The sequence below is a fragment of the Hemiscyllium ocellatum genome, chromosome 12 (genome assembly GCF_020745735.1).
Source record: "Hemiscyllium ocellatum isolate sHemOce1 chromosome 12, sHemOce1.pat.X.cur, whole genome shotgun sequence".
NCBI lineage: Eukaryota > Metazoa > Chordata > Chondrichthyes > Orectolobiformes > Hemiscylliidae > Hemiscyllium > Hemiscyllium ocellatum.
In genome coordinates this window covers 74,991,065-75,011,272 of record NC_083412.1, presented here as the reverse complement: position 1 = coordinate 75,011,272, position 20,208 = coordinate 74,991,065, and the positions used below count along the sequence as shown (strand labels likewise).

At 39.8% G+C, this 20,208-nt stretch overlaps 1 protein-coding gene across 2 annotated transcripts in view; it reads right to left on the bottom strand.

The window, feature by feature from the left end:
* epha3 (eph receptor A3) overlaps window positions 1-20,208 on the bottom strand; it is a 241,809-nt gene that overhangs the window by 47,034 nt on the left and 174,567 nt on the right. Inside the window, exons 6-11 of one of the 2 annotated variants that reach the window (XM_060833715.1) lie at window positions 18,121-18,245; window positions 9,435-9,597; window positions 8,956-9,058; window positions 4,514-4,581; window positions 1,538-1,663; window positions 718-903 (exon numbers count right to left, since the gene is read on the bottom strand). In XM_060833715.1, the coding sequence (XP_060689698.1) occupies window positions 718-903; window positions 1,538-1,663; window positions 4,514-4,581; window positions 8,956-9,058; window positions 9,435-9,597; window positions 18,121-18,245 (771 nt within the window). The remainder of the gene's footprint in view (window positions 1-717; window positions 904-1,537; window positions 1,664-4,513; window positions 4,582-8,955; window positions 9,059-9,434; window positions 9,598-18,120; window positions 18,246-20,208) is intronic. The other variant, XM_060833716.1, reaches the window with a different exon arrangement.

Genomic DNA, 20,208 nt, shown 5'->3' with positions numbered 1-20,208 from the left:
ACCCTGTCATCCCATAAGAATCCTATAAGTTTCCATGAGATGCCTTCTCATTCTTTTAAACTCTAATGAGTACAGTCTCAACCCATTTAAACTTTGTTCGCAAGGCAAATCCCTTCATACTGGGGATCATCCCAGTGAGCTCTCTCTGAACTGCCTCTAACGAAATAACATCTTTCCTTAAATAAGGACACTGAGAACTGCTCTCAGTATTCCAGATGTGGTCTCACCAGCACCTTGTGCAGTTGCAGTAAGACTTCACTAGGCTTATGAAAGTACCCTCCATGGCCAACATGTTCTGGTATGGGATGTGAACCCAGAATGTTTAGCCCAGAGGTATTGGAATATCGCTATGCCATTTCATAATCTCCAAAAGGAATCCAGGCAGTAAGGCAGAACCTGAAAAAGTAAACCCACCTAAGTTTTGTAATCGAACAAAAATATATTAGTTTCTGAGGTCTCTGAGGACATTTCTTTGTTTTAAGCAGATTGTAGCTCATAATTGTTATATCAGTTCAGTTAGATAAACAGTATTCACACTGCCTTCTGGCTTGCATTCTGCACATGCAGTAGCAAGCATTATTAAAATTCTGACAGCTTCCATTCCAAATTCTAATGATTCTTTAGAAGCCACAGGGAATTTTATTTGCTCACCACTTTTTCTAATGTAGGATACATGGAGAAAATTAATGAATTTTCATATTAAATTGTCACCCTTACTTTTTGTAACCACTCCTTCCAAGTGAATGATGTTTGGGTGGTCAAACTGTCCCATAATGCTTGCTTCACCCAGAAAATCCCGCCTTTGTTTCTCGGTGTAACCAACTTTAAGGGTCTTGATGGCGACGGAGATCTCTTTTTTGGAGGGTAGCTTCAGACGCCCGCTGCACACTTCTCCAAATTCACCTGCAGCATCCAAAATGATTCTGATTGTAGTTTCAAAGCAAGTCAACATTCCTTCCTTTTTGCATCACATGTAAGAGTTAATCAAGTCATGTTTCCTCAGATAATGGTTGTGTTTGGAAAAAAAAAATATTTTGATCCTGTTTCAAAATTCAGAGCAATCCTACATTTGACTATTCATGGCACTCCTGCAGAATGGGACTGAAGCTCTGTTTGGGTAACTAACGTCAATGAGATTGTGAGCCACCATATAAGCTGTACCCATCTTTTAGAAGAAGTTCCCTACTGCTATACAATCTATTGGCTGTTAATAATGCAGCTGAAATATCTGAATTGGAGGCCTTCCTTAAACATCACATATTTTCCTTTCTTCCTAGCGTACTCATGTCCCCTATTCCATCCCTGAGCTCAGAGTGAGCAGACAGCTATCCACTTTAGGACTCAAAATGGCAGTCTTGGTTCTGAAATGCATCAAGAGTGAGAAATCTCAAATGTAAGATTAAGTTAAATGCATAATTAAGTCAAACTCTCTTTGTGGGCTGGTCAATCCGTGCCTAAATGGCATTGACATAACCTTCAATTGATTTTTAACATTAACCTGCAGCTATTCAATAATAATGCTTGCTGAACTCAGTACCTGCACCAACAACTTTGTCAATAGATATGGAGGAAGAATCCAGCTCTTTGGCAAACTCATGGACAGCTTGGCTGGGGTCTTCATACGTGTGTGGATCCACATATGTTCGTAGACCCGGAAGTTTAACTGTTAACACAGAATTTGAGAAATATCACACACACCCTTGACATTAGCATAACTTAGCAATATTCACAACACCACTGCTTTAGAGATAATCGCTAAAACTAGATACAAGAAATGCTCACAACTTTTCCTGCTGCCACAAACATTTCAAACACAGTGGTGTCACTGAATTTTTTTTTAAGTATTTCTTGTTCCAAATTTTAATTTTCCCTTTTTCACTTCAACATGTTGCTGTTCTTTATCAAATAAAAGTTTGGCTGCCATGGCGCACGTAGACTGTGCCAAAATCATTCCCTAACCCATCTATCTAAATATATATGTATACGTCACCAGAGGAACACTTAGACAGACAAGTGGTGGTGGGTCAATCTGAGGGTCACCAAGCCTCAGTCAAGGGTAAAGGTTCAGATGGAGAGTCCTTCATGAAAACCTCAGCTCGTGCGCAAACTGAACCCACACTTTTGGCATTACTTTGCATTGCAAACCAGCTGTCTCGCCAAATGAGGTAACCTGCTTAAGGATATTTTCATTATTGTTAGAATGTTCCAGGTAGGCATCTAGATCCTATTACAACTGATCTGTCTGTTCCTTCAAATAATCCAAGGATGGTTGATGCCTGGAAAATGATTGCTGCCAGATTGTGGGCTGACTCATTATCCTAAACGTCAGTGTAACAAGGAAAGACTGGGGAGAATTTTAGCTTTGAAACTAGGTGTGTGAAAGGTGATTTTCTAAGAGTCCATAGAGTAGTAACTGAAATGGGAAAGACAAAATGAGAAGTTTATTTTAACCTAAGTTGCCATAGTTGGACATGCAGGATATGTTCAAAGTACTTCAAGATAAATAGATTAATGAGCAGTTCTTTTTCTCACATAAAGAATTGACAATACATAGAATTGGGTAAAAACAAGGGCTGCAGATGCTGGAAACCAGAGTGTAGATTATTGTGGTGTTGGTCAGGCAGGTAGGGAGGAAAGAGGATAACGGGCTGGAATCATTTAAGAAACAACTGGTTGCCATAATAGAATAATTTCATGTTTTTCTGGATGAATGGACACAGAAGGCCTAAGAGCTATTCTATAAATCTGATTTTCCATAACCTCTCTCACACCCACTTATAAAGCTAAAATACACTTAAGTCTTTCCCCAGTACAATAACCTCTAGCACCATGGAAGTCTGGCAGCAATTACAGCATCATTCACTATGGAAGGAGTATGCAGACTGGTTAGTTGGTTGTAAAAGGATAATAAGAATCATGTGATTGGTTGACAATTTACGAGTCTTACACACTTGCACATGGACAGCATGAGAGCTTTGTCTATTGATATACCTTTAATGGTGATGATGGCACCATGAGTCTATGTGCTTTTACATAGACTACACATTTATCCTAGGACAAATCAAACAGAAACATGCACGAGAATTCCTAGAAGCATGGCATTCCAACTGGAACTCTATCAACAAACACATTGATTTGGATCCCATTTACCACCCTCTGAGAAAAAGAACAGGAAATGACATTATAACAGGAAATGACATCACCAACTCAAGGAAACCTAAACTCATAAGTAGAAAGTGGGCACTAACACCAGTGCTTCACTGGAGGCTCATTGATGTACCTCCTATGGTGACAAAATGTCTAAAAATGAACCTTCCAGCTCAGCAAGCAAACTTACATCCAGACTACCATCTGTTAAAAGTATGTTTTAGTGTTTTCCTGTTGTCTCCTTTTCAAGGGGAGAAATGACAATAGTCTCCCAAATAAACAAATCTTCTGTTACAAAGTAATACTCAACCACAGGCTAACTATTGCAGCATATGTCATCAATAAAGGCCAGGAATCATCCAGTTGAACAACAACTTAGTGCTGAGTTTGTCTTCACAGCTGTAGCCTGAGTTTCCTTTGCAATAATTATTGTTGAAGTTAAGTTTGAAAACATGTCATATATTTTGCAACATCAAAGGCAGATTTCTTCAGATAGGGTGTACCTGAGTCTGAGCACTGATTCGAACCTAAGTAACCTGACGAATAACATCGCTCTCATCATCTACACCATGCCCCAACCCAAGCAAGTTCTATTGACTAATCCTTACAGTAAAAGTGGGTGGGTATACAAGAGTTGTCAGAAATAACTTTGCCCTCAGTTCCACCAAGTGGGCTAGATTGGAATCTGAGACAAAGTCAAGTTTTGCCAAACTAACTGTGGTACAGTACTAACAAAACATTTAATTATTCCATCTTCATAGACTTCTTCTTCCAAATCCATTGGAAGCCTTAATTGAATTGAATGTGGTTAATTCCTGTCTGCACCATTTCTGTAGTATAAGTCTGTGCAAAAGAAAACATTTGCATGTATGCAGCAGCAAACAATAGGAGATGATAATATTTCAAAGACAACACTAATATAGTAGAAAAGTTCCTGAGAAATTCAAACTCAAACTTACAATAGTGCAAATGAACTCTCTGAGAACATACAATGTGGATTCCCTCTTATACCACTTTGTAAAGCTAAACAAAAGAGTATTGTAAATGAGTACTGAAACAAATATTCTGAACATAATCAAAGTGAATGATACATGTATTATGTCTTCAAGATATCAGTTTTTGAATCCTTCTTGTGCTTATGTAACTTTTTTCGGAAAGAAAGAAGAACTTTCCTTTATTCACTATATAGCTCATTTTATATCTTCAGGAAGTCCCTTAAAGACTTCACAGATTTGCATGTTTTACGATAGAGAAAACACTTCAAAATCTTTTTTGCACAGCAAAATCCCACTAACAGTGTTGAGGTAAGTGAGCTGCTGCCTGACTCACTGAGCATTAAACTTAGTGCTTTCAGTTCAATACTTACTGTGGCTATTTGGGTAATAGATTCTTTTGTCATCAGAAATATGTTTTGATTTATTATAACCACAGAATCTGCAAATAAGAGCAAAAGAAAAAATCAAATATTCACAGTAATCAAATATTTCCATGTTCCACTGTACTGAAAGCTAGCTTTTGCCTTATAGGACTGAATTTTAAGCTCCTGTCACATTTGCTTCAGTTGTAGGGGGCACCTGAAATATGATGAGTATCTCATCCATCACCCTTCAACTCAGTCCCAATACGATGACAGTTGGACAATGACACCTGACAGTTGCAATTTCGAAAAGAAAGTTTCAGTTCTAGCAGTGCTTACTTCTCAATTCTGCCATTGCTGAGATTGTTGTGGAGGTGTCAGTGTTGGACTGGGATGGGCAAAGTTAAAAATCACACAGCAACAGGTTTAATTGGAAGCAGTAAATTTGAAGTGTTGCTTCTTTATCAGATAGCTGTGAAGCAAGATTGTAAGACACAGAACTTATAGCAAATGATCACAGTGTCATGCATGTGACGATTAAGAGATATTGAACAAACCTAGATTGCTGTTAAGTCTTTCATCTTTTAGAATGGATTGAAAGTTTTGATTCATTAAAATGTAAATCCCAGAACTTCTTTCAAATCACATTCTCAAGATAACTTAACATTTTGTAAAAACAAAAGATGACATCTCAGCTTTAAAGTTGTTAGATTAGAGTCTGTCTGTATCCCAGTCTTGAGTCAGACTGGTTCTATTTCTAGTAGGAATTTATAAAATGTTACATGGAGTGACTGCCTGCAGATTGTGTTTTTTTGAACAAAATAGAATGTATCTACAATTACAATTCTGCAAATGCAAATTCACCCATAAACTTACATGTGTGTGTGCATGTGAGGGAGAGAGAGAGAGAGAGACTCTGTGTGTGTGTGAGTGTGTGTGTGTGTGTGTGTGTGTGTGTGTGTGTCTGTCTGTCTGTCTGAGAGAGAATGTGTTTATGAGACAGGATCTGTGTGAGTGTGTGAGTACATAAGAGTGCAATAACCAAGTTTGGTGCCCATGAGGATGGCCTCAACTCACGACCTTGTGTTCATGTCACACTACAGGTGACTCCATTACACTGTACACTCACACACACTTCCTACAAACTCTTATACACTCACACACTCATGCAGACCCTCTCTCATATACACACAGTCTCTCAGATACACACATATGCACCCCCGAGAAGCACGCACACACAAACATATGCTCTCACACGCATGCGCACTTACACTCTCTCCCACACTCACTCTCTCTCCCTCACATGCACACATGCACAAATATAAGTCTATGGAGTGAGTTTGCATTTGCAGAGTTGTAATTGCAGATATATTCTATTTTGTTCGAAAAACACAAAATCTGCAGTCAGTCAATCCAAGCAACATTTATTAATTCTGATAAAGGAGCAGCACTCTGAAAGCTAGTAATTCCGAATAAACCTGTTGAACTATAACTTAGCGTTGTGTGATTTTTAACATTGCTGAGATTGATAGAGCCATCTAACCTCGCACCAAACTCAACGCTACATGAAGCATGTTTTGGTAGCCAGTGGTCTCATGAAACATTGGTTGGCACTGACATCTCTGCAGGGCTGGGGAAGTGGGGCAGTACATTCTCCCATAAAAATCAGCCTATAATTATCATATATTTTAGGAAAAAGGGGGTCCTATCATCAAAACGTATTAAGTTCAATGTCAATGTAATTTCATGTATTTGACCAATTGCTCTAGAGTCTCATCAATTCAAGTCCCATCCTGCCAGGCAGTTTTTCTGGACATCTCTGAACTGACCAATATGTCTAACTCCAGCATCATCTATAAAAGGCCACTGTTCATCTGTACAAGAACTGAGTGTCTGCAGCTTCACTGCATGGTTACTGATACTTGTCGAGGAGAAAGTGAGGACTCATTGCTGATGAAGGGCTTATGCCCGAAACTTCAATTCTCCTGCTCCTCAGAGGATGCCTGACCTGCTGTGCTTTTCCACCACCACACTCTGGACTACTGATATTTGTCCTCAACCTGGCAAACCAGGATAATATATGACCCACTTTGCTCCACCTGGAGCTTCTGCCAGGCAGGGTGGTGCAGATGCTGAATGTCCTCATTCCCTCAGGACCAGCAGTACAGGCCACGCTTCCAGACCTCACCAGGGAGAGCACTGTCTCAGTCATCCAGAGGAATACAATGTGGGAAGAAGGTCAATCACTTTCTCCACTCTGCGAGTGTAGGTGCAGCCATCTTCCCTCCAATAGATCACACTCACTCCATTCCTGCTACCGTACCCATATCCCACCCAAGGCTGATGTTCTACCACTCTCTCTATTTCCTGAAATATCTTCCCTTACTTACTATCACCCATCCCAACACCCAGCACCACTAACCCAGCATGTTTCCTGTGCTGACTACTCATTGGACACCTCCCCAACTGCACCAAAAGGAAATAGCTATTCCATCCATTTTCATCTCCCATAAAACCTCCCTCTCTCTCATTCCAGGCGAAAAAGAGTCCACTATAAGGCAGAGAAAAGTCAAGATGGGTGGTGAGCTTCTTCACATTTAGCTCCTCATCCCTTATGTGGAGAAGATCTTGATGCTGATCACCCCAAGTAGCTGACTACGCCATGTACAATCCTCTGCACTGGTATCACAGGCTGCCTTTGACTTACTGTGCTGGGACATCCTGACTCTTGACTCACTTGAGGACTGCTGACAACTATGGCATATTTCCTGGCTTTGTGTCTGTGTTAAATGACGTGGCTTGTGAGCATAGTGTCTCTGACTGAGTGGGCAAAGGGCAAAAAGGCAAGGCAACAAATGCAAGGCAGGGATGCTGTAAGCACCCAGGTCAAGTTGGAATGTGCGACAGCAAGTGAACAGGTTGGAAATGCAGCCTGATCTAGTCCACGGGCTGGTATCAGAAGCTGCCCTTGATCCATTAGAATAACAGATGCTACTACAGCCTAAGGTGCAGCACTGCCATTCAGATGCATTTTGTAAGTGGATAGGAGATATGTCATGAGGAATAATAGTGGCTAACATATGTCTATGGATGTGGGGTGCATGTGGCTATTGCCCATCGAGTGTGCCCAGAGTTGTTGGTGCCCAATGTCTAACAGTGGAAGTCTTTTAGAGCAAGTGATGAGCTGAGTTTGCCAGGTACCCACACTGATTTCCATGTCAAGAATTCCCAGTATCTAATTTGTTCGGCATATTTAATAAGATAGGAAACAGTGTGTTAATGAGGAAGGCATGTGCCACTAATAAACCCGTTAAGGAATAACCATCCTTAATAGGCAACACGGCACTTCCTATTGATAAAGTTGCCTCAACGACATGCTTCTAATATCAAGATAGACCTTGTTGGACTTCTGGTGTAATTCTGCACAAAATCTACCCATACTGTTCAGGCTCCAGTTAAATTCCACCCAATATAACTATTTCCATTAATATATCAATTCGTGTTATTAAATCATGTACAATGAAGCATGATTCATGAACTTCACTATTTAATCCATTGTGTGACCATGCTGTGGCTTTAAGACACTATTTTATCCTGTCTTTTTTTTAAGCAAGGTTGTAAGGCAGAGGCATCAAGCACTTTACAAAAACTACTAGAGTAAACAGTTTCTGAGGAGAAAGTGAGGACTGCAGATGTTGGAGATCAGAGCTGAAAATGTGTTGCTGGAAAAGCGCAGCAGGTCAGGCAGCATCCAAAGAGCTCTTTGGATGCTGCCAGACCTGCTGCACCTTTCCAGCAACACATTTTCAGCTCTAAACAGCTTCTGAGGCCTTGAGCATTTTTTTAAAGTTGGAACAGTAGAGGCAGCCTGGCTGGGCATGGGCCAGCTCTCACAGTCTAGGCTTTCTATTTTTTTTAGTTTTAGGGTTAGCTGTAAGCAGTTGCTGTTGTGGGCTTGAAGAGATAGAAGTCATCTTTATCTCTCTGTTTATAGTTGGAAACTAGGGTTTCTCTCTGCTACTGAATTACCTGAGAGACAAATCTATCTTTTCTGAATTTTGCCAAGGGGTGTTGGCAAAGGGGTTTATGGTATGTTACTTTATTGGAATAGCTAATTAGTAATAGTTACTACATCTCTGATTTCATCATGTTTTCCAATAGAGTTAAGTTATTCTCAATTTTTATTCCTTTTATTTGTATTTTAACTATAGTGTTTAAAGAAGTGGTGTCTTTGCTTAACATCAAGTAGTTTGACCAGTCACATTGCATTTGAAACAAGACATTTTCTATTTGCCTTAAAAATAAGAAAGGTTGAGGTGTAGGCTACCTTCTTAAAATATTCTGAGGGAATCTGGTCTGATACACAAAAATGACAAATCACCTCTCATAGGTGCTAAGTAAAAGTACCTAAGCAATGGTCATTTTACCAGAGAATATAATGTTCGACTCACCTCCCGATTATGATGTACATCACGACTGTGAGGAGCACGATAGCGACAGCTGCTGATATGGCAATCATTACAACCTGGCTATTCTCACCAGCGATGGAGAAAGCTGAAATAAAAAGAGAAAGAAACCTTTTAGGCAGAACAGAACATTTAGGGAGAACAGAAAATATAACAAACACTGCATGAGCGAACAGCTGGAAAAAAAAATGACCGGGTACATTTCATATCAAGGAGTTCAAATTATATCATTAATTGCACATTATTAACCATTGGCTGAACCTCTGTGATAAAATTACAACATGGTAATCATTTCCTAAGCTCATACCTTTGCAAGCGCACAGCCAATCCTACTGCTGATATTTTCCAGAAATGTCGTTGCAACTGATACTAAATTGACAGATCTACAGTCACCTTGCTTCTCCCTCCTAGACCATTTAACTCTTCAAGTGCTGATAATTTCAAGAAAGCTAACTTTCACTTACAGTCTGGACTGGTCTCAAATTCAAACTTGCGACTGGGCATCCCATATCCAGCTGCGGTCCGGGCTCTGATCTGAAACAGGTAAGTGGTCTCAGGTTTCAGCCCATTGATGGTGACATTGGTGCCCTTCGATCTCATGATAGTGTAACTGGTCTCCTGCTCCTGCTTTAAAACAAATTTATGATGATTCAGTTCTTCCTTTTAAGTAACTTTCTCTGTGAGGCACAATTCATTTCATCATCAAAAGCCGGACATTATGCTTGAAATTGGACTTCATTCTGTCTTCCTCCATTGTCAAAGTAAATGAACCATACCCAACAATACTTCCATGTGTGAGGGTGGACTTCCAGTGCTAACCTTCATGCGTTAGAGACTCATATGTTGAAGATGAGAACGATTTATATGATACTTTAAACATGGGAAAAACATTCTGAAGCATTTCACGAAAGGTACAGGTGCAATAAGAAAGAATGGATTTCTTGCCAAAGGTACATTTGTGAAAGCTGCAGAGTTTGAGGAGGGATTTACAAGAAAGGAGGGAAGCAGAGGGGTAGGGGTGGGGGGTTCATGCAATGGCCAGGCTGAGGGTTAGTCGATTATGTGGCCCAGTAGATCCAGCTTTACCCAGGGTCATGCATGTGCACTTCATCAGGTCTGAGTGAACAATGATCTAAGACTTGACACCTGGATGAATTTTTCTCTTGAATGCCTTGTGGGTTTTGAGGCCAATTGTAAAACCCCTGTCGTCAGGTATACCAAAGCAATAAGAGGTTTGGAAAGTATACCAAATTTTGAATGTAGTCAAAATGCAGTGAGATGTCATGATGATAATGTCGTTAGGTGAGAGAGTAGTGTAATGGTGATGTCAGACATGGCAGACATCTAGACAAATACATTGGGAATAGTGATCAAATTCCACCTTGGTAACTGGGTGGAATTTAAATTCAAAAAATTAATCTGGAATACAAAGCTACTGATGACCGCAACTGATTGTCCTAAACATTCTTCTGGTTTACCTATGTCCTGTGGAGAAGGAAACCTGTCATCCTTACCCAGTCTAGTCAACACGTGTGAGCCAGCCTGACAGCAATGTGATTGACTCTTAACAGTCCAAGCAAGCCACACAGTTCAAGGGCTATTAGGGTCAGGCAAGGAATACTGACCTTGCCAGTAACACCTGCATCTCAGGTAAAGTTGAAAAGGATTTAATATACAAGGTAAATGAACTTTGATGTGCTGTAGAACAAGTATTATTGTTCTTTACTTTGTTTGACTATCCTTTTAAAAGAGTGATATTATTGACATTAAAATTGAACATTTAAGTGAAAATCAGAGTGCAGGATTTCAGTTACTTGTGGGAGTGAGGTTAAACAAGTATGGCTCTGAAAAGGCCACTTTTGAGCAGCACTTCAATTTTTCCGATGTCTCTCCCTAGCGCTGAAATTTCTAAAGGGAGAGAGGCGATATTGACAATCAACATGCCACCAATTAACTTGCTGCTAAATTTTGAAAAAACTTGTCCCAGGCTGGAAAGGGGAGACAGACTTAATTTTCAGCATTAGTAACAAGAAAAGAGAGGATATCTGGAACACATTCATACGGAGCCATTATTAATTGAGGTTACTGATGAAAACCCTTGTACAGAAATGGATAATCAAGCTGTACTCCTGCACAGAGTTGCCACTACTCAAACCAAGTGGCTTGAACCAAAAACAGAAATAGCTGGTGAAACTCAGCACATCTGGCAGCATGTGTGGGAGAGTTAACATTTCATGTCCAGTGGCTCTTCATCAGAACTGTGCCTTGAACACAGGTGAACCAAGTGTTTGAGAGTTTGAATGGAAAACTGGTCTTCCACTGTCCTCCCTGTTTGATTTCTGGAGGCAGCAGCCATTCCAGTAAAGGCTGATGTTTGGCTTTTAAAATTATCCTCTAAAAGTACTTTTAAGTTTCTTCACCATCTCCATTGCCTCAAATTAGGCAATGAACTGGCCTCAGTGCTAATTAGGACATTTTTCATTGAAAATCTCATCAAGTGACTGACGTGGTACAGGGTCAGGACCTGGATATGGTGCTGCTGTCGACTTCCCTCACGGAAATCTCAGGCCCTGGAAGCAGTAATTAGCTGGTGAAGAGGTTTTAAGGAAAATGAGCTGTTCCTCCAGCAAGGAGAGACTTTGCAGTGACTTAAGTAAAATGAAATACATTATAATAGTGCAGACCCTTACATTAGAGTGTGAATACATTTTTTGGCAATATTTCACAGACTCAAAAACATTTCTGGATGTTCTAGGATGTAAAAGGTCATATATAATAAATAAACATAGCGTACATGCATACATTGCTTTCTTTACATGCAGCCAGCTGAACTGATCGACAACAAATTTACTAACAACAAACAAGAGGAGGCCAATCAGCCCTTCAATCTCGTTCCACCATTTAATAACATCACGACTGATCTGATTTACCCATCAGCTCTACATTCCTGCAATTCCCCCAATAAACTTTCATCCTATTGATCATCAGGAATGGCTTTTCGGGCAGCACAGTGACTCGGGGGTTAACACTGCTGCCTCACAGCGCCGGGGACCTGGGTTCAATCCCTGTCTTGGGCAACTGTCTGTGTGGAGTTTGCACATTCTCTCCGTGCCTGCATAGGTTTCCTCTGGGTGCTCTGGTTTCCTACTATAATCCAAAGATGTGCAGGTTAGGTGAATTGGCCATGCTAAATTGGCCATAGAGTCAAGTGCATAGAGTCAGGGGTAAATATGGAGTGGGTCTGGATGGGTTGCTCTTCAGAGGGTTGATATGGATTTATTGGGCCGAAGGGCCTCTAAAGAATCTATCAACTTCTGCCTTAAAAATAAGAGCTGGCCCATGTATGCGCCAATTCATCATATTCTTTGCAGTAGTTCCTATGATTTCATAAGTTTTCAACTTAACAGGGAATAGTAACATTTTAGCAAGGTAAATTAGTAATGGTGCAATCTCCATGCTCACTGGCAGCAATAGGTACTGGAGGTTCTATTCAATTAGAGGCTGTGGAAAAAAAAGGACATTTTTCTGCTGCCAATTCTAGGTTCGGTCAGGAGCTTTATTTGAATCATGCACCTTCCTTAGACAAAACATAAATCCATTCCCTAAGACAGACATTCCTCACCCGAGTGAATGCAAAACAACCCCCATCAAAGAAAAACTCCTAACGGGTTTCAGATAAAATCTTTACATCAGGTTATTTTCAAATGGATTGCCACTAACGTTGACATTTGTACAAATGTGTTCAAAACACAGTATAGAACCAGTTTAGTTTCATTGAGAACGTACTCCAAGATAAACACGTGATGTCGGCTAGTATGTCACACCTTTACAGAAAGATTCTTGTGTAGTTAGCACTGTTGTCCTTTCAGAAAATATTAAATCCTAATATGACCATTGGGTAAATGTGTTAAAAATGACATAGCATTATTCTAAAAAGAGCATGAGGTCCTGCCCAAACTTTCTCTTAAGAAAAAATGATAAATTGGTATTACTCCATATGTTGGTTGTGGGTTTCTTCGTTTTCCGACATGACAAGATGTGAGCGTTTCAGTAATTAAGCATTTTCAGCTATCCCAAGGACATGAGAAGGATCCATATAAATGAAAATTGCTGTGCAAATTGTGTGGAAACTACATATCCTCATATATCTTGGAATGTTCTGAAAGCAGTCGCTATATGATAATTGCAACATTTTGTAATATATTTTAGCTTTTGTGACTGCTTGGCATGTAATGTAAACATCACAATTTGCAGCTTCTGTGAACAACACTTTGTATAGATAGTAACGGTTTACTTTAGTCTCCAGAAATAACAAGCAGTAAGATTTCATCTTAGGAGAATGCACAGTAGGCTTCCCATGCCGTTAAACATGAGAACAAAATATGCGTTCTCTTAATTGTGACTGCTTGGCATGTAACGTAGACATCACAATTTGCAGCTTCTGCAAATCTTGCAGAATCTGCAGAAATCTGGCATGTTTGTTAGTTTTTAATGAACATAAGCAATTTGTTTGGAAATTCTTGCCATTTCTATCTTGGATCTTGGGTTGCCCCATTGATCTTGGGAGAAATTTGATGCTGCTGTTATTGGTAGTGAAAACAAAACACTGAAACAGTGTTGGAAAAAATAATTAATTGATTCTGAAAGGGAAAAGATGCTGTGAGTAATACAATGGCAGATTGCTTTCGAGATGTGCTTCAGCTTACTGAGTGTCAAGCATTGTCCTGATCTCTCCAGGAATTAAATAATGAGATGCTTTAAGTGGGGGCAAAATAATTAAGACTTCAAATAAAGTTTGTTAGAAAAATATTTGAGATGTGTAAAACAACTGTTTGACTGAGGTTGAATGTCAAGAAACCTCTGGAAGAATTATTTGGTAATTACAGGGATGCCTGTGCCAGAACCTGATGGAATTACCCCAAACAGAGCTGAGATTATTCGTATACAGAGGAACTTCAATTATCCGAAGGACATGGGCAGGGAGTATTTCAGTCGGTTAATCGAATTCCGGATAATGGAATGCCGAATAACATAGTTTAGCCAAGCATTGGGACCTTGCGATCTTGCCAGACAATCCAATATTCGGATAATCAAATGTCGGATAATCAAGGTTCCTCTATAGTTCTTCCAGAGTTCACTGTCCAAATGCATTGCCAAGGCATTTGGGTCACAACAGCAAGATATCAGCCACCAATGTATGAACATACAAACAAGCAGCAGGCAATTCAGACCCTTCAGCCTCTTCACTAATCATCGGGGTGTAACCTCTTAACAAGAATCTATCCAATTCTGCTTCTAAAGTACTCAAATACTCTGCCTTTGAAGAGAGAGTTCCAAAGTCTTATGACACTCTAAGAAAATAAATTCAACTCACCTTTGTTTTAAATGAGCGACCCCTGATTTTTAAACAGCTCCCCGCCACCCAACTTGTAGATTCACCCTCTCCACATCCACCCCATCAAGGCCCCTCGGGCTCTAGTATGTATGACTCAAGGTACCACTTACTTTCCTAAACTGCAATGGATAGAAGATAAGCCCACCCAACTTTTCCTCATAAGGCAATCCTTAATCCAGGTATGAGTCTGGTCAATCTTCTCGGAATTGCTTCCAATGCAAGTGCATTCTTCCTGAAATAATATATCCAATGCTCTGCATTCCAGATGTGACCTCATCAGTGAACAATTAAAGCAATTCACCTTAATTTTACATTCCATTACACTCGCAATGATAATATTTTATTATTCCCTAATTACTTGCTATATCTGCATACCTGCCGGTTGTGATCCATGCATGAGGACAAGCAGATCCCTCTGCATCTCAAAGCTGTGCAATCTCTCACCGTTTAGATAATACTCTTCTTCTTCTTTAATCTATCTGCCAAAATGGATAATTGTGCATTTTCCCACATTATGCTCTGTTGCCAGATCTTTGCTCACTCACTTAACCTAATCTATACCTTTTCATAGCTTCCTTATGTTCTCTTCACAATTTACTTTTCTACCTACCTTTGTGTCATCAGCAAGTTTGGTATCTCTATCTTCTGTTCCTTCATCCAAGTCAATTATGTAATTAATGTACTGTTGCACTTCAGCACACTGTTTGCTATATCCTGCCAACCTAAACAAACACTTTTGCCAACTCTCTGCTTCCTCTTAACCAGCCAATCTTCCATCCATGCCAATATGCTACCCACTACCCACTTTTGTTGTCTGCAATAACCTTTGATGTGGCACTTTTGCATACCTTCTGGAATTCTAAGTACGCTACATCCACCAGTAACTTTTAATGCATAGCACCTTTTACTTGCTTGCAGAATTCCCATACATTAATTAAAGCACAATTTCCCTTCACAAAGTCATGTTGACTCTGCCAGATTACCTGAAACTATCTAACAAAGGTTTGGAGATGCTGGTGTTGGACTGGGGTGGACAAAGTGAAAAATCACACAACACCAGGTTATAGTCCAAAAGGTTGATTTGGAAGCATGAGGTTTCGTAGCGCTGCTGCTTCATCAGGAGCAGGACCACAGGACACAGAATTTATATCAAAAAGTTACAGTGTCATGCAGCTGCAATATATTAAACAAACTTAGGTGAAGTCTTTCATCTTTTAGAATGGTTTTGCTAGTTTCAGTTCATTAATATGTAAATCCCAGCACTTCTTTTTAGTCACTTTCTCAAGATAACCTCAGGTTTTCTAACAAAATGTGTCATTTCAGCTCAGACAATATATTAAAGGTGCGAGGTTAAAGTCTGACTGCGTCCAAAACCTGACTCAGACTGGTTCAAATATAGATTCTGTCCATAAACTTAGATGTGTGTGCGTGCAGGAGAGACAGAGTGAGTGTGTGTATGTGAGTGTGCATGCATGTGGGAGGGAGTGTAAGTGAGAAAGTGTATGTAAATGAATGTGTAAGCTTGCTAAAGTATGTGTGTGAGTGTGATGGGATATAAGCCTGTGAGAGGACGTGTGTGGGTGTGAGTGCGGGGGGGTGGGGGTTATATGTGTGTGTATGAGAGAGAGTTTATGTAAGAGTGAGGGTCTGTGTCAGTTTGTGAGTAATTAGGAGAGTGTGTGTGTGAGAGAGAGACTCCTACTTCTATGTTCATAATTTTTAATACTGTGGTAAATGAGTGCTTTATGATTCCTTTAGAACGAGTGAACAAATGAATTTATGTATATACTCAAATGGCATACTTTTTCCCCTGTTAAGACATTTTCTTGAGAGAAAGTGAGTGGCAGATTTTATAACATCACTCTCTCTTTATAGATCATATATTCAAAAAAGCCTTCACTATATATTGAGCTGAGTTATAATAAGGTAATGAAAAAATGGCATTCTGATTTAAAACAATAAGATTAAATATACCCAATTGGTTTGTCAGTACCTCCAAAGAGCAAAAGGCAGACAAATGTTCACCAAGCAGAACACATTTTTATTTATTCAGGTCTGATGGTCATTTACCTGAACTTTTTATTTTGTTTGACATTTGTGGCTCAATGGGTAGCATGCTCTCCTTCGAATCATTGGCTGTTATGGGTCCAAGTCCCACTCCAGAGAGTTGAGTATAGAGATCTAGGCCATTGATTCAGTGCAGCACTGTCAGAGATGAAGATCTAGATCTTACAGTGTCTGACTGCTTGGTGACCAGACTTATCCCCAAAGTCCCAGTGCAATCACAACACAGAATTTCCTGGAAAGTCTGAACTTCTGATTACCCTGCGCCCTGAGCACTTACAAAAAAAAGGTTGTTGACTCTTAAAAACACCAACTCTAAAAATGGTTATGCTTCATCTTTCCGAAGAGGCTCAATTTGGAAGTCTAGGCCAGAAATGCAGGGCTCTGTTGTAATGCAAAATAAAAACACCTGGAGGTGGTGCCACGATCCGGCAGTGATTGTCACTCGTGGGACATTTTAGATTGACATTTCTCAGTCATTACATCTAGGATTTATCTGCTCTCAGCTGGATGCAAAAGATGAAGAAGTTCAGGACATCAGAGGAAAGAAAGCGGTGCTGAATCTAAGTTTTTTTCCTCTATTAATACAATGAATTCATCCCATTATTCTGGATACTATTAATCCCACAAGCAGCCACATTAGAACAGATTATCTGGTCATTTTCACACTGCAGCTTTTGGGAGCTCACTGTGTGAAAATTGGCTGCTGTTTTTCTTATACTACATCAGAGACTACACTTCAAAAGTACATTGATATCCCAGAGCACTTTACTGACAGTAATGATGCAATATAAACACAAAAAGTTCTTTTCTCTTCAGTGCTACCTGACCCATTATTATTCCCAGCATTCTTGTTGTTTTTCAGATTTTCAGCATCTGTAGTGTCTTGTATATTTATAGAGTTTTATTGCAGTTAAATATAATTGCTAAGTAATTTTTTTTACTTGTTCATGGGATATCAGCACAATATGCAAGACCAGCATTATTTCCCAACCCTAACTGCCCTTGGGAAGATGGTGGTGAGGTGCCTTCTTGAGTTGCTGCAATGTGGTGCAGTCACTCCCATAGAATCCCTACAGTGTGGAAACAGGCCCTTTGGCCCAACAGGTCCATACCAACTCTCTGAAGATTAACCAACCAAACCCATTCCCCAACCCAAGTATCCTATATTTACCCCTGACTAACACACCTAACCTACACATCCCTGAACACTATGCACAATTTTGCATGGCCAATTCACCTGACCTGCACATCATTGGATTGTGGGGTGAAACCAGAGCACCCAGAGAAAACACACGCAGACACGGGGAGAATGTGCAAACTCCACGCAGTCAGCTGAAGGTAGAATCAAATCCAAGTCTCTGGTGCTGAGGCTGCAGTGCTTATCACTGAGCCGCTGCACCACCCATGATAATTACTGTCTAGTTATAATAATGCAGAATCTCCTTTATCAAAAATTCCTCCATTATGAAAGCAACAAAATTTGATGGTTTTGAGATGCACATTGATATATGAGGTATAAACTTACAGCTCTGGCTTTAAAAAAGATTTGTGTATATTAGGTAACTTAGTCACAGGAACTCTTGAACAAATGGATACTCTTTGAAATATCGAGAGATAATTTCCAAATGTTTACAATGTTTTTGTTTAGCTGCTAATCATTTTATCAATTTTTAAATGTATTTTCCCACCTTCTCGTAGAATTTGACCTCGTAGTCCAATATGATTCCGTTTGGATGTTCTGGCTCCTGCCAAGATAAAGAAATGCTGTTTCGGGATGTCCGCTCCTTCTTAACAACAGTGACAAGGGATGGAGCTGAGAAAGAGCAAAATAGAATGAAAAGAACAATTCACACTTCGTATGGGCGAATTGCTGGATAATGATCAACTGCACAAACTTTGATTGCTTTTTCCCCTTCCTTAGTCTGGGAACACAAAGTCGTTTTGATTATTCCCACTGCTGAAATGGCTGACATCAGCTAAGTGAAAAAATACCAGGGACCAAACCTGAGACAAGCCAGACTTGGATGGATCAGTACATAACATGCAGTGCATTTCCCCAATGAGCAACCAATGGAAACACAAGGCAAGTATTTCTGATGTAGGATTAATTACATATAATATATATATATTTAACTTTTCTTAGAACTTAGGTGACCTACCAATCTTCCAGTGTTGTCCACTCAGTGGAATGTATTACCCACTGGCAGCACATATCACAAATACTAGTGCACACTGCATAACCCTGTGCCAATGTTTGTATCCAAAGCAGTTTCTAATTAACACCGTTCTTGTGGCAAGACTAGGCAGCTGGAAACATTGACTCTGAACATACTTGAAAATGATGACCTTAACAAAAGATTAGACTAAATTTCACAATATTTAAGCTCCTTCAAGTGGAGAATACCACTACTGTGAGCAATCTGTCAGAATCCTTAACCAAACAACTGGCGTGCATTTGATCATGAAACTCACAAACATTGCATATGCCAATGTAAAGCTTTGCCAACATCAGACCTGTCTCACAAATGACAGTCTGCCCAATAGCTAACCTTTATCCATGCACTCACAACATTGTAGTAAAAAATGTGTTTAAATCATAAGTATGTTAAGTGTTTCTTATTCTGAAGGGGTCAATGGGCAAGCCCAATAAGCAGCTACAGTCTTTAGTGTTAGAGGAAATGCTTGGTTTAAATTTCAGCAGATGCTACATCAACCCTTGAATCATTTTTGCAACAATTTCTCAGAACTTTCACCTGTATCTTTCTTCCACAGGAGGCTTCTAGTTTCCTGAAAATCAACAGCTTTCTGCTATAAGAAAGCTTGCTTCAATTAAATGCTCTTCCTTTGTGACCACTGCAATCTGATCAAGTATGGGGCCCAAACATTTGTTCATCCAAAATTCACACTTCATATGGACAAATTGCTGGATGCTGATCAACTGCACAAACTTTGATTGTTTTCTTCCCTTCCTTAGTCTGGGAACACAAAGTCATTTTGATTACTCCCACTGCTGAAATGACTAACATCAGCTAAGTGAAAAAATACCAGGGACCAAATCTGAGACTAGCCAGACCTGGATGGATCAGTATACAACATGCAGTGCATTTCCCCAGTGAGCAACCAATGGAAGCAAAAGACAAACATTTCTAATGCAGTATATAAAACTTTTCTTAGAACTTAGATGACCCACCAATCTTCCAGTGTTGTCCATCGAGTGGAATGTCTTACCCACTGGTAGCACATATCACAAATACTAGTACATACTGCACACCATTTTCCAACCATTACTTAGAGTGACAGAGTCTATAACATCTGAACATTGGACCCAATAGATCCTATTGGTGCTAATACTCCATGCAAGCCACCCTCCACTTTACTTATCTCTTTTCATCCAAGGTTGCTTTGTCACCCAAGTGTGCATTAAACCTCCCCAAAAATTCATCAATGCTATTTCCTTCAAACATTCCAAAAGGCAGAGAGTTCCATCTTAAGACCACACTTATAAAGTTAAAATTCACACAACACTAGGTTATAGTCCAACAGATTTATTTGGAAGCACTAGCTTTCAGAGCACTGTTCCTTCACCACCTGAAGAAGGAGCAGCGATTCGAAAGCTAGTGCTTTCAAATAAACTTGTTGGACTTTAACTTAATGTTGTGTGATTTTTAACTTTGTCCACCCCAGTCCAATACCAGCATCTCCAAATCATTGTGTTGTATAAAGAAATTCTTCCAAAACTGGTCTGTATACATATCTTATGCACCTTATTGTTGGAC